Genomic DNA, 11,348 nt, shown 5'->3' on the forward strand with positions numbered 1-11,348 from the left:
TGTTTTTTTGTTTGCTGAATCTATATGTTTTTATTATTATGTACTTCATAATGTTTGATTATTGGTGTTCCTGTTCAAAGTTTTTATTTCTTTTATTGTGTAAATTTCAATGTTAGTTTTATTGATCAAATTTTGGTATGCCTTTCCGGCTTCCCCCTTGTTTGGTTCAGGGAGAGTAAAAAGGAGAGGAGAATGGAAGGTTTGAAAAATTTTATGTTTGGTTCAATGGAGGAGTGTGGAGGGGTAATCTATTTTTTTTTGTTTGGTTGGAAGGAGGAGTGAGGAGAGATGCAATGTTTATTTTACTAAATTGTCTTTTTATATAAAATTGATCATAATAATTTTTTATACGTATATAGGATTATTTTGTATAAATTTTGTTAATATTAATATTACTAATAATATTATTTATGTAATAATATTATTTTAAAATTAATACTAAAAGTATTCAATTTTTTATATTTGTTTATCTTTTTTATATTATTATTATTATTATTATTATTAAAAATATTATTATTAATCTTTAATTAACACATTAAAAAATTAAGAAAAAAATAATATGAAAGATGAAACTAGATTTTAAATAGATATTATAGTAATTTTTTAAATTAATAAAAAAAGTAATTTGGTCTTTTTATAAAGGTTTAATACATAAAATATAGGTTTTTAATAAGTGAGGATATTAAAAATAAATGAAAGGATAGAATTGGTATTTTATATTATTTTATATATATAAATTTTTTAACAAACACCCACTTCTCCAAAAGACCCCAGTTTATGGGAGTGGATCATGAGAGGTGACCACTACACTCCTAAACACCGCCTCACCTCTCCCTACTCGCCCTATCTACATTTTTAATGAAATTAAAATCTTTCAAGGTTGAGAGTTCCCAATGCAGAAAAACCTTTTATTGTATGAGAAATATAATTTTAGTTTTCTCAAATATCTCAAAAATTAATCATCTTTAATCTTTTTTATTTTAAATTGCTTTATTTTAAGTTGTTATTTTTTATGTGCAATGAAATTGTATGAATTTTCAATTTGTTGTTTTGTGTTCCTATTTATAAAAAAATAAAAAATGAATTCATGCCATATGAGTTGTGAAAGTTTATGTGATCATGCAAAAGTTATTTAATAATAAAAGTTCATTTATTTTTACCTGGCTGGTTAACATGTTTAGGGATGGCAACGGATAAGGATATGGGTAGGGTATGCCAAAACTCTTATCTGTACCCGTACCCGGTCAAAGAGGGTAATACCTCTTTGACCGGGATATGGGTATGGGTATACCCGTTGGGCAGGGATACAGATTGTCATCTCTAAACATGTTTGAGGAAGCGTGCAATATATTTAAAATTATTATTTAACCATCATAAAGTGAATTTTTAGGTCTTTTTATCCATTTACACATAATTATTAAATTATCAATAATATTTTTATATTATTTAGCATCTAAAAATAAACGTGATTTTTGGGACTTTTCCAATCATCTATTTTAAAAAATATATATTTTTGTTTTTTTTTTTTGAAAATGATGTTAAAAGTATGCAATCTCATTATTTACCATTAATAATTTATTTCTTTCTAAAAGATCTTGTACTTATATACTGCTAAAAATTTGACTTATGAGATCCATACATCCTAATAAAATCAGAGAATATGTATATTTTTTAAAATTTAATTTATTTGTATATATATTATATGTCTTTTATATATTATTAAAATATATAAAAACTATTAATAATCTCTTAGTCTATTAACACTATTTTAACTAAAAAAAATAGATTTCAAATATAGCGGACAAAAGATTAATTTACCCATATTTGTTAATATATATATATATATAACATGTGCATATATATCTCTTATATCTCTTAAAATTATTTATTTGGTCAAAATCTCTTAAAATTATTGCTAACATTGGATTAATATTTTTGTATATACAATTTGTAGAAAAATATATTTAAATTTTAAAATCTTTCAATGATAATTAAGTCAATATTTTCGTCTATACACATAATTGTAGAAACATTTAGTTTATATGAGAAAAAAAATCAGATAAATTAACAGAAGATTAGGGACTTAAGTGAAAAATAGGCTTTTCAATTTCTAAATTTTACGAGGGTTGGCATGCAAAATCCGTAGACAATTAAACCAAATCCTCGTCCTTTTCCCCCTCTTCTTCGTCCTGAAAGAAAAATTTCTAGGGTTTCCAAGCTTTTCTCTTCCGATCTCCGTCCCGAAACCCTAGTTCTCCATTGTCGAACTCCATCCATGGTTCTCTAGCTTGTCAATGGATCCAATTCCTACGGTTTTAATCCCAATAGCAAGTTCTCTACGTCAGCCATGGGCGCACTGACCGACAACCGGAAGCGTTGCTTCGTCGACCTCTGCCTCTCTGCTCCCGTTTCTACCCCGCTGCCGCCTCTGAAGAAGACGAAGCTCCAACCGCCGGAGCCACCGGAGGTGGTGCCCTCTCCTGCCTTCCGTCGCTTACCCCCTTTGGCACCGCTCCCCCGGCCCGTCCACGCGCCCCAGCGCATTATCCGTGCCTTCGGCCTTGGCTCCTCTAAGCCCCGGCCTAAACCCTCTTGATTTCAGCATGGGTGGGTATTGCTCGACGTTCGCTAAACCATTCCAGTGGAATGATAACCAGAGCCATGAAAATCTCGGATTGGAGGACTATAAGAGGATGGTTTCGGGACATGAGGCCGTTGGGAAGTTATCGTCCCTACCGAGACAGTTCTCGCCGCCGGTGTCGGACTTGACAGTATTGACGAGGGAGGAGGATGATGAGAAGCCGAAATCGGTGGTTTTGAATAGGAAGGTAAAGGATGTGCGCAAGGTTGGGCTGGAGGTCACGCCGCAGTTTGTGAGGAATTGGGTGCCAAGGAAGGAGCCTTTGTATAAGGAGTTGTATGAAGCTTCTGCGAGGAAATATGATGGGAAATTGAGTAGTTTGGAGCTTGAGGTGAAGATAACAGAGAGCAAGTTGTCAGGGATTCGTTTTTCACGGCCGGAGAAGAAGCCCACGAAGGTATTGCTTCTCTGTTTTAAGAATTCGCCATTTTTCTTAATTTTTTTTTTGCATGCTTGTTGAGTGACGGTGATTAAAGGGAATTGGAAGTAGCTTCTGAAGAAAATTTATGTGCTATCAGATTTCATAGTGTGTATAAATATATATCATAATCTCCCTATCAATTTTTTATGTTTATTTATAATAGTTGTTTTTAAATATGTTATTTGCATGGCTCATTACTTCTGAAAGTTCTCTGCTGTATATTTGTTCCTTAGCGTTTATACAATTTTAGGCCACTTATTGGTAAATAGTGTAGCTTGCCCAGTAATTACATACTATACATGTCCTTTCCTTGTCCTGATACTAGGCATGCCTTTTGGAAGAACCTCTGAACAACTCCCTATTTCTCATTTGTAATATGGTGTATATTATTTACTTCCAGTTACGTGAACTCTCAAAATATGTTGGAAATAGTAGTTACTACTGGTGCGTATCAATTTGAGTCCATAAGATCATCATTTTTCAAGTTTGCTTTGCAAAAACTAGTCAAATTAGAATTATATGGTAACGAGGCACAAACGAGAAGGATTCGTCTTGCCATAATGGGTGATAATTGTTGCTAAAGAGTGCTTTGCCCCCGTAACATTTGTTGGATGTCTTCTGTATGTATTTTACATGATTTTGGTCTTTTTTAATATGTGGTTGTATCATGCAATAACCAATATGATTTCAGGATCTACAAGAAGTTTTTGCTCCTATTACGGATGAAGAAGATAGTCTAGTCTATGATGCTTTGCATTGTGGCTCCGGGTAATTTTATGTTCTTTGTGAACACTGCATTTTCAGTCTGCCATAGCTTCATGCTAATTATTAATATATCTGGTGATAAGTTATTTGACATGGGCTCTTGTGCAGTAATGAAATTATTGTCACCCACGAAGGTGCAAACATTACAATAACAAGGGAGATCTTGCAGTGCTTGAGTTCTGGTGCTTGGCTTAATGATGAGGTAATTTTTATTGATTTTCCATTGCTGTTTTCTATTTAATCATCATAGTTATAGTTTCTTCTTTCATGATTTCCACGCTTTTCTTCTTTTGCAGGTCATAAATGTGTACTTTGAATTGTTGAAGGAGAGGGAAAGAAGAGAACCAAAGAAGTTCTTGACATGTCATTTTTTCAATACCTTTTTCTACAAGAAGGTATGCTTCATGGCTGATGTTGTAATTATTCTTTTTTTGATTTCCTTTTGACAGCTGCTAGTGTTTTTAACTACTTATTCTGTGTCCTGCATATTGTATTTTCCCTCGCCCTAGAATCTAGCGTGGTAGTCAGGGCTAGCTTTTGCTAATTGCCAACTGAGTTATCTGTAATTTTTAACACTTAATCTTGGCCTGCTGATTGCTCTGTAAGAATAGTCTTTAATTTTATGCAAATGTTGAATTGGGATGCTTGTCAATGAATCTGATTATGAGATTGCAAAAGTATTCTACGCATTGGTCAATACATTATTTTTTTCACTTGTAGCTTGCATGTTGATACGCTTGTTCACTTAGCATTTTGAATTGGTTCGTTGGATATCCTGAGTCAGTCCTCAGTTAACTTTTAGTATGTGTTTTTTTCTTCTCTTTTAGTAGTTGAGTTTAGGCTCTTGATACAAGTGGGGATGTTTAATCTCAGTTTATGATTCTGCTCTTGGTTCATTAGCTGATCAGTGGGAGGAATGGTTATGACTATAAAGCTGTAAGAAGGTGGACAAGTCAAAGGAAGATAGGGTACAGCCTCGTTGAGTGTGACAAAGTAAATTTGCTATTACCCTTCTAGACTTCTGATTGCTGATTTCAAGCTTGCTATTTGTTTCCTGTTTTTATGATTAATTATTACTAAATTTGCTATCTAGATATTTGTTCCCATACACAAGGAAGTGCATTGGTGCTTGGCGGTTATCAATGTTAAAGATGAAAAGCTTCAATATCTTGACTCACTTGGTGGCATGGATATTAATGTTCTTCGAGTATTGGTATGCTTATTCTGTATCATTTGTCAAAAAAATAAAGATATGAGACTTCTCGCTGAAGTCTGTGGATCCATTTGTATAGCATAACATAAGTGAAATTGGAAATTAAGTTGGACCATCTCTTAGGTACATAGTAAAAATAGAGATTGATGGTAGGCCATGTGAATGGTATTTAATATTTTAGTCAATCATGTTAGTAGAATGTTAAAAAAATATCAGATGTTTTTCTTGATTCCTTATTTTCTCAATTTGAAATAAAATATCTCTAGGTTTACCCACAGTATTGTTATTCTTTAAGGAACAATAATGTTGAGCGGCATGCTGATATTACCTATTGAATATAGGTTTGTTTGGTAATGTATGATTTTTATGTTTATGCATGTCAGGCTAAATATTTTATGGATGAAGCGAAGGACAAGAGTGATAAGCAGGTGGACACAACATCTTGGACGCAAGAAATGGTCGAGAGTCTTCCTCAACAACAGAATGGGTATACCTGCTTTTCTGCATGTTTACATATTCTTTATTGTCTTACTTTTTGATGATATGCTCAAAAATTTATCATGTTCTATGGGTTTGTTTTTGTTTTTGTTTTTGTTTTGTTTTGTTTTGTTTCTTAGCTCATAGTCCCTAGCACAGGCCCACTATTTATATGGATGATATATCCACCAGATCACTTTAATACACAAGGAATCTCAAAGTGAAGAGATCAATTTTTTTTTATTTTATTTTGGTGTGTTTTAGAAGATATATTGAAATATTCTAGTACTTAAGTACAACAACAAAGAGCAGCTACTCATTGACTTTGAAATTGCTATGCTTAATCCTTGTCTGATCTTTATTCATTAGATGTTGGTCATCTCTTTTGTATTTATATCAGTTGTGAACCTACTCCTAACTATTCACCACTTTGACAGGTCGGACTGTGGAATGTTTATGCTAAAATACGCCGATTTCTACAGCAGAGGCTTAGATCTTTGTTTTAGGCAGGTTGGTTACTAATTTCTGAACTTCATTTGGTAGATTTGATTTATTCAAAAACTTAAGGAAGTTGCACTTTTGCTTGCTGCTTTTGTCTTTCAATCTCTATGCTTTACCTGCATGTATTCTTGATAGCTAGTGACCTTAAAGGCAATGGCAGACCATATAGGCCCTGCAAGTGGAGCTCTGGTCATGATGCGAATGCTACTTCGTCTGCCAGTTACAATTACTTAAATTACCCAAATCAAAAGTCAAATGAATTAGAAGTCAAATGTTAACAGCCATTTCCCGATTATGACACAGATCATTTATGAGGATTTAAGTTGAATTTTCTTTTCCACAGGGACATATGGACTATTTCAGGAAGAGAACAGCATTGGAAATCCTGAGATTAAAAGCCAACTGAATCAGAAAAATGTGCTCTTTATAGGTGTATCAATGCAACCAGGTTATAAGCCAACCTGACACACACACTGAACATTGTGGGATGATGAACTCTTCCTTGAGCTTGTGAAGACAGGCTGGAAGTAGAGCCTATATTTATAAGAACCATAACAAGGTTTATCGATATTCAGCACGACGCTGATCAGTGTGAAGGTTTTATGATACTTTTTTGGTGATTGTTAGCGAGGAATTTGAAAGGTGAGGAATGTGGCAAGGTATGTTTTGATCTTCACTAGGTTTAGCCAGGCCTGCCTCGGCCGCTCTTTTCTCGGCCCCTTACCAAGAAGAAGAGTTGAAAGTGCCTGTTTTGTAGGAATTTAGCTTCCATTTTGACATCAACTCCACATAAGATTGTTGTGTTTTGTTAATCATCACTGTTGTAATTCGCCAGATGATTGTTCATTTTCCGGGCTCTGCAGTTGATGATAAGGGTTCATTTCTTTTATAATGTGTGCAAGGTCGTTGTGATATGGTAATCAATTTCTCTGGTTGTTCTTGGAATACTCCTTTATTATTCATTCTGTTCTATTTGTTATATTTATCTAATTCACACATATTTAAGAAAAAAATTTGTTAAAGTTAGTTGGTTATTTATATTTTATAAAAAAATTTATTATTTTTTAAAACTATCTTTATTTAAAACTCCATTAAGTATAGGATTTAATGTTTAGTTGATTGTGATTTATTGAAAATTGTACAAGTATATTAAATTAAATGGTAAATTTGAAAAAAAAAATTTAATATTGTATAAAATTTCTAATGAGACAAATGAAAAAAATAGTAAAGAAAAATTCTAAAGTATGACAAGTAAAAAAAAAGAGGGAATATATCTTATCAAAGTATATTTCACTATGGTGTTTATGTTAAGATCACTTAAATGTGTTTTGTTTCATAATTTTGAAACAATTTTAGAATCTATTTCGAACTTTTGATTTTTGGAGTTTATTGATTTTTTTTTCATATGGGATGTATTTGCAAATCCTTTTATTATTATTATTATTTTTTTCCAAAAATTTTGAGGTTGATTATCGAGTAAATCACACATTATGCTAAAATTGTGTGAATGGATAAAAAGTGCATTCATGATCAAGATATTTACTACGAAATTCAAATTTTTATTACTTTATGTTTTAAATTCAACAATTCATTAGTGTACTGGTTTAAAAAATAAACAAGTACCAACAATGCTTAATTGCTATATTAATTTCCTCTTTCCATAATTCATATTATTTTCCTTTTTAATTATATCCAAATAACTACCTCATGACTAATTTTACACCTTTATAAATGCTTCCGTTTTATTCAATACTTTAAATAATAATAATAATTATTAAAAAAGCTTCCGTTTTCAGCGCCAACCGTTACTAAAATTTCGCGGGAACTTCACTTGACTAAGCCTAAACCAAATCACATATCCAGCCCCAAACAGCAATCCACCCTCCCAACCAATGAAACAACGACAACACGAAAACACTCTCTTCTCATTAGTGGGCCCCACTTATAAAACGCTGTTTGCTGTTCTAATCCCCACATCCAAATCAACCCATTTTCCTCATTTTCCCTGTTTCTTTTTCTTTCCATATATCTTTGGCTTGCTTTCGGTTTTGAAGTTCTCTGGAGCTACTCCAACAATGGCAGCCGCCGCTGAGAAGACTCCGATGATGGTGGTGGTGGGGGTCGACGACAGCGAGCACAGCTACTATGCCATCCAATGGGTTCTCCGCAACTTCCTCTCCGTCACCGGCACCTTCAAGCTCGCGATCATTCACGCCCAACCCAGCCCTGCCTACGCCGTTGGTCTTTCCGGCACCGGTACTCCCTCTATTTTCATCCATTGGTTGTTTTGTTTAGGGTTTCATGGTTTTAGGGCAAAAAAATTTGATGTAGAAGAGGAAAGTTGGATTCTTTGGCGCAGGCACTGCTGATGCTCTTCCGTATGTGGAGTCGGATTTGACGAAGATTTCTTCTAGGGTTATTGAAAAGGCTAAGGAGCTTTGTTCTTCCAGTTCGGTAGGGGTTTTTTTTGTTTCAAATCTTCAATTTTTATGGTTTTGATTTGCTTGTGTTGTGGATTGGGAATTTGATTTCCTTGCAAATTTAGTGTTGCTTTTATTTTTATTTTTGAGTCTTTTTGATCTATTGGTTTCTTAGGAGCCATGGGTTCTACACTTGTTGAAGTACTAAGAGTGTTATAATGGATAGATCTCTTCCAACTGATATCTTTTTTGCATATACAATGATTTGAATTTGAAACCATTTGCTTAAATGACACAAACCTCAATCATTTGGAGAAACCTCAGTGGGTTTTGTTTAATGATGTTTGAAGGGAAAAGAAAATTTTCAAAAATTGGGAATATATGGTATGGATGTTTTGGTGAATGGATGACCTTTATATGTGTATGGTTATTTGTTTGATTGATTTGTCCTGTGAAGTGGATTAGAATGTTTCTTGGTAATTTTTATTCATGACATTTGAGGATGGTAAAAAAAGATGAGAAATTCATGTTTATGTGGTGATAGTTTTAAGAAGTTCGGTACTTGTGTGTGTGTGTTTATTGGTAATTTTCTTGATGAAGTTTGAGGAGGGGAAAGAGTGACGAGAAATTCATGTATTATATTGTTAGATTGTGGAAAATCAGTTCATCGGTTTATTTGTCTAGTGGAGTGGAAATTTGAGAGCTTTTTCATGGTAATTTTCTTCAGGAATTTTGAGGTGACATGGTAACAAGAATTCCTGTCTTATTTGTTTGATATCTCTTTTTATATAACTTTGTTAAAGGACAGAACAGTTAATGATCCATATATTATTTGATAAGTTTTGAGGAATTTATATATTATTTGGGTGAGGTATTAGTTCTCAAAGGTGTACAATTTTTGGCAGCACTTGTTTGATTAGATATGTTTATTTCACACAGGTGAAAGATGTCGTGTATGAGGTGATCGAGGGAGATCCTAGAAATATTCTTCCTGAAGCTGTAGAAAAGTACCATGCCGACGTGCTTGTCGTTGGCAGCCATGGCTATGGAGCAATCAAAAGGTATACTTAGAGTTTTAAAAGTACGTTATTCTGTATGTTGACAAATACCTGAAAATGAATGACTGTCGATCATCTTATACATGTGAATCGATTTTATAAATTTAATGTAACCCTTCTTTTGATTTCTTCATTGTTTTGAATAATCTGAATGATCTATAGTGATTATTTCCTTGTATTAACTGTGAATCTTTATGAGTGGAAACATCATAAAACAACTGATGTAGCTTTTGTTATCAAAAGACATACAAACGATGCAAAATTTGAAATTCAACATACAAAGAATATCATGTTCTATAAGTGTATGTTTCATCGTCTTGAGCTGTTGTCAAGCATTATTTTTCACGTAGTACTAAATACTCTCTGGTTCACTTAATACTGCATGACATCATAGTTTATGCATAACATGCATACCTGCGGCCTGCGCTGTTTGATGTTATGTTCCGACATTCATCATCTATTTTTCATGTAAAATAAAGGAGAAAAAAAGATTTATTCAGATTAGAGTTCTGTAGTAATTAATTCTGAAACAATACGGAAAAACCAAACACATTCTTGAATGTGATCATACTGTTTTGTAAATCTTTTGCAGGGCGGTTTTGGGAAGTGTTAGCGATCATTGTGCTCATCACGCACACTGCACTGTGATGATAGTGAAGAATCCGAAGCCGAAACATTAGGTGACCTTATTCTTTAGTAATGAAATTATTCTCTTAATATGCCTTTTAATTCTAGCAATAAATTGATGAACTTGAAGTTCATAGTGAACAACAGCCTTCGATACGAATGATTTCATTTGTATCAAATATGAACATGTGAATGTATTTGATTGGAGTGGAAAACTCTCAAGTTGGTGATGCACATAGTTTGAAGTAATTTTATCAATACTTGAAATTAATTGATTTGGATTGTCATAATTTCTTATCATTATTCATTGTTTTTATATAATTTGAAGCCCCTGTTTCAATATAAATAACTTTATAAAACACTTTCTATATGAAACAAAGTTGTTTATGTTCATAAGAAGCTTATTAGTTATTACACACACTGTGAATCATTTTCTTATCAGGTTGTGAAGCAGAGAAGTCATTGAACTTTTATTTTGGAGGCTGTAAAATGAACATCAATTGTCAATTCGGTAACTTAAATAACAGAAGTAAATTCATACATGTCATAAAACAATACAAAATTACTGAACTTTTGTCTGGATATCTTACTAATGTAAATAAGATTTACAGCATTGTTTTTTCAGTTTCATTGTATGGAAAGAATCTGGAAAACAACAATAGACTATATATATATATATGTATATATATATGGTTGATTCTCTGAGAATTTATCTACGAACGTTATCTTCCAACCGTTGGATTGAAAACCAACGATTAACTTTATTTATTCTGGAAACATTTTTTTTAAAACGTTATTGTGAACAGTAATAGATGAGATTAACAACATTCACATCGACAGTAGCTTAGTAAAAAAAATGAATTTTATCCCTTATTACTTATTTATAACCCCTTATTATTCATATTGGTCATCTACGGATGTATTAAAGAGCGGGACGATTAAGCGGTTTATTGGTATTCAAATTCAGTTAGAATTTTTCTCATGTGATGAAAATTCAAGTGGTTTATTGGTCATCGACGGTCAATAGTTAATATTTCATTTAAACCGTCAGATTACCATCCCACGACTGGAAATTCTGAGAGAAAGGCCAGTAATTCGAAATGGATTTTCAGGGTTTCGGATCCAAACCCGATATCAACTAAAACCCGATCCGATAACCTCCCTGAGTGGGCCCCATTTAACACTCACCCCAACCCCACCGTGGGTCCCGCGCCTACCGCGCGAA

General features: G+C 33.2%; 2 protein-coding genes across 2 annotated transcripts; both read left to right on the forward strand.

Annotated features, from left to right (window-relative positions):
• The first annotated feature begins 2,185 nt into the window (after window positions 1–2,185).
• Window positions 2,186–6,965, forward strand: LOC120263547 (ubiquitin-like-specific protease ESD4). Its single transcript, XM_039271497.1, has 9 exons — window positions 2,186–3,038; window positions 3,754–3,830; window positions 3,936–4,029; window positions 4,124–4,222; window positions 4,728–4,820; window positions 4,921–5,040; window positions 5,424–5,527; window positions 5,955–6,027; window positions 6,362–6,965. Exons 1-9 carry the CDS (start codon window positions 2,604–2,606, stop codon window positions 6,422–6,424), a joined length of 1,158 nt encoding a protein of 385 aa, XP_039127431.1. The 5' UTR covers window positions 2,186–2,603; the 3' UTR covers window positions 6,425–6,965.
• Window positions 6,966–8,065: 1,100 nt separating this feature from the next.
• On the forward strand, window positions 8,066–10,388 carry LOC120263770 (universal stress protein PHOS34). Its single transcript, XM_039271747.1, has 4 exons — window positions 8,066–8,274; window positions 8,360–8,472; window positions 9,378–9,499; window positions 10,089–10,388. The coding sequence occupies exons 1-4, from the start codon at window positions 8,094–8,096 to the stop codon at window positions 10,174–10,176; spliced, it is 504 nt and encodes a 167-aa protein (XP_039127681.1). The 5' UTR covers window positions 8,066–8,093; the 3' UTR covers window positions 10,177–10,388.
• The last annotated feature ends 960 nt before the right edge of the window (window positions 10,389–11,348 follow it).

Source organism: Dioscorea cayenensis, chromosome 6 (assembly GCF_009730915.1).
Source record: "Dioscorea cayenensis subsp. rotundata cultivar TDr96_F1 chromosome 6, TDr96_F1_v2_PseudoChromosome.rev07_lg8_w22 25.fasta, whole genome shotgun sequence".
NCBI classification, from domain to species: domain Eukaryota; kingdom Viridiplantae; phylum Streptophyta; class Magnoliopsida; order Dioscoreales; family Dioscoreaceae; genus Dioscorea; species Dioscorea cayenensis.

What these genes read in the sequence shown, in the direction of transcription:
- LOC120263770 (XM_039271747.1), top strand. Translation starts at nt 8,094, where the DNA reads ATGGCAGCCGCCGCTGAGAAGACTCCGATGATGGTGGTGGTGGGGGTC. An exon ending in AGCTTTGTTCTTCCAGTTCG is followed by an intron (nt 8,473 to 9,377) that starts GTAGGGGTTTTT and finishes TATTTCACACAG; the next exon opens with GTGAAAGATGTCGTGTATGA. An exon ending in GGCTATGGAGCAATCAAAAG is followed by an intron (nt 9,500 to 10,088) that starts GTATACTTAGAG and finishes AATCTTTTGCAG; the next exon opens with GGCGGTTTTGGGAAGTGTTA.
- LOC120263547 (XM_039271497.1), top strand. Translation starts at nt 2,604, where the DNA reads ATGGGTGGGTATTGCTCGACGTTCGCTAAACCATTCCAGTGGAATGAT. An exon ending in CGGAGAAGAAGCCCACGAAG is followed by an intron (nt 3,039 to 3,753) that starts GTATTGCTTCTC and finishes ATATGATTTCAG; the next exon opens with GATCTACAAGAAGTTTTTGC. An exon ending in CTTCCTCAACAACAGAATGG is followed by an intron (nt 5,528 to 5,954) that starts GTATACCTGCTT and finishes CCACTTTGACAG; the next exon opens with GTCGGACTGTGGAATGTTTA.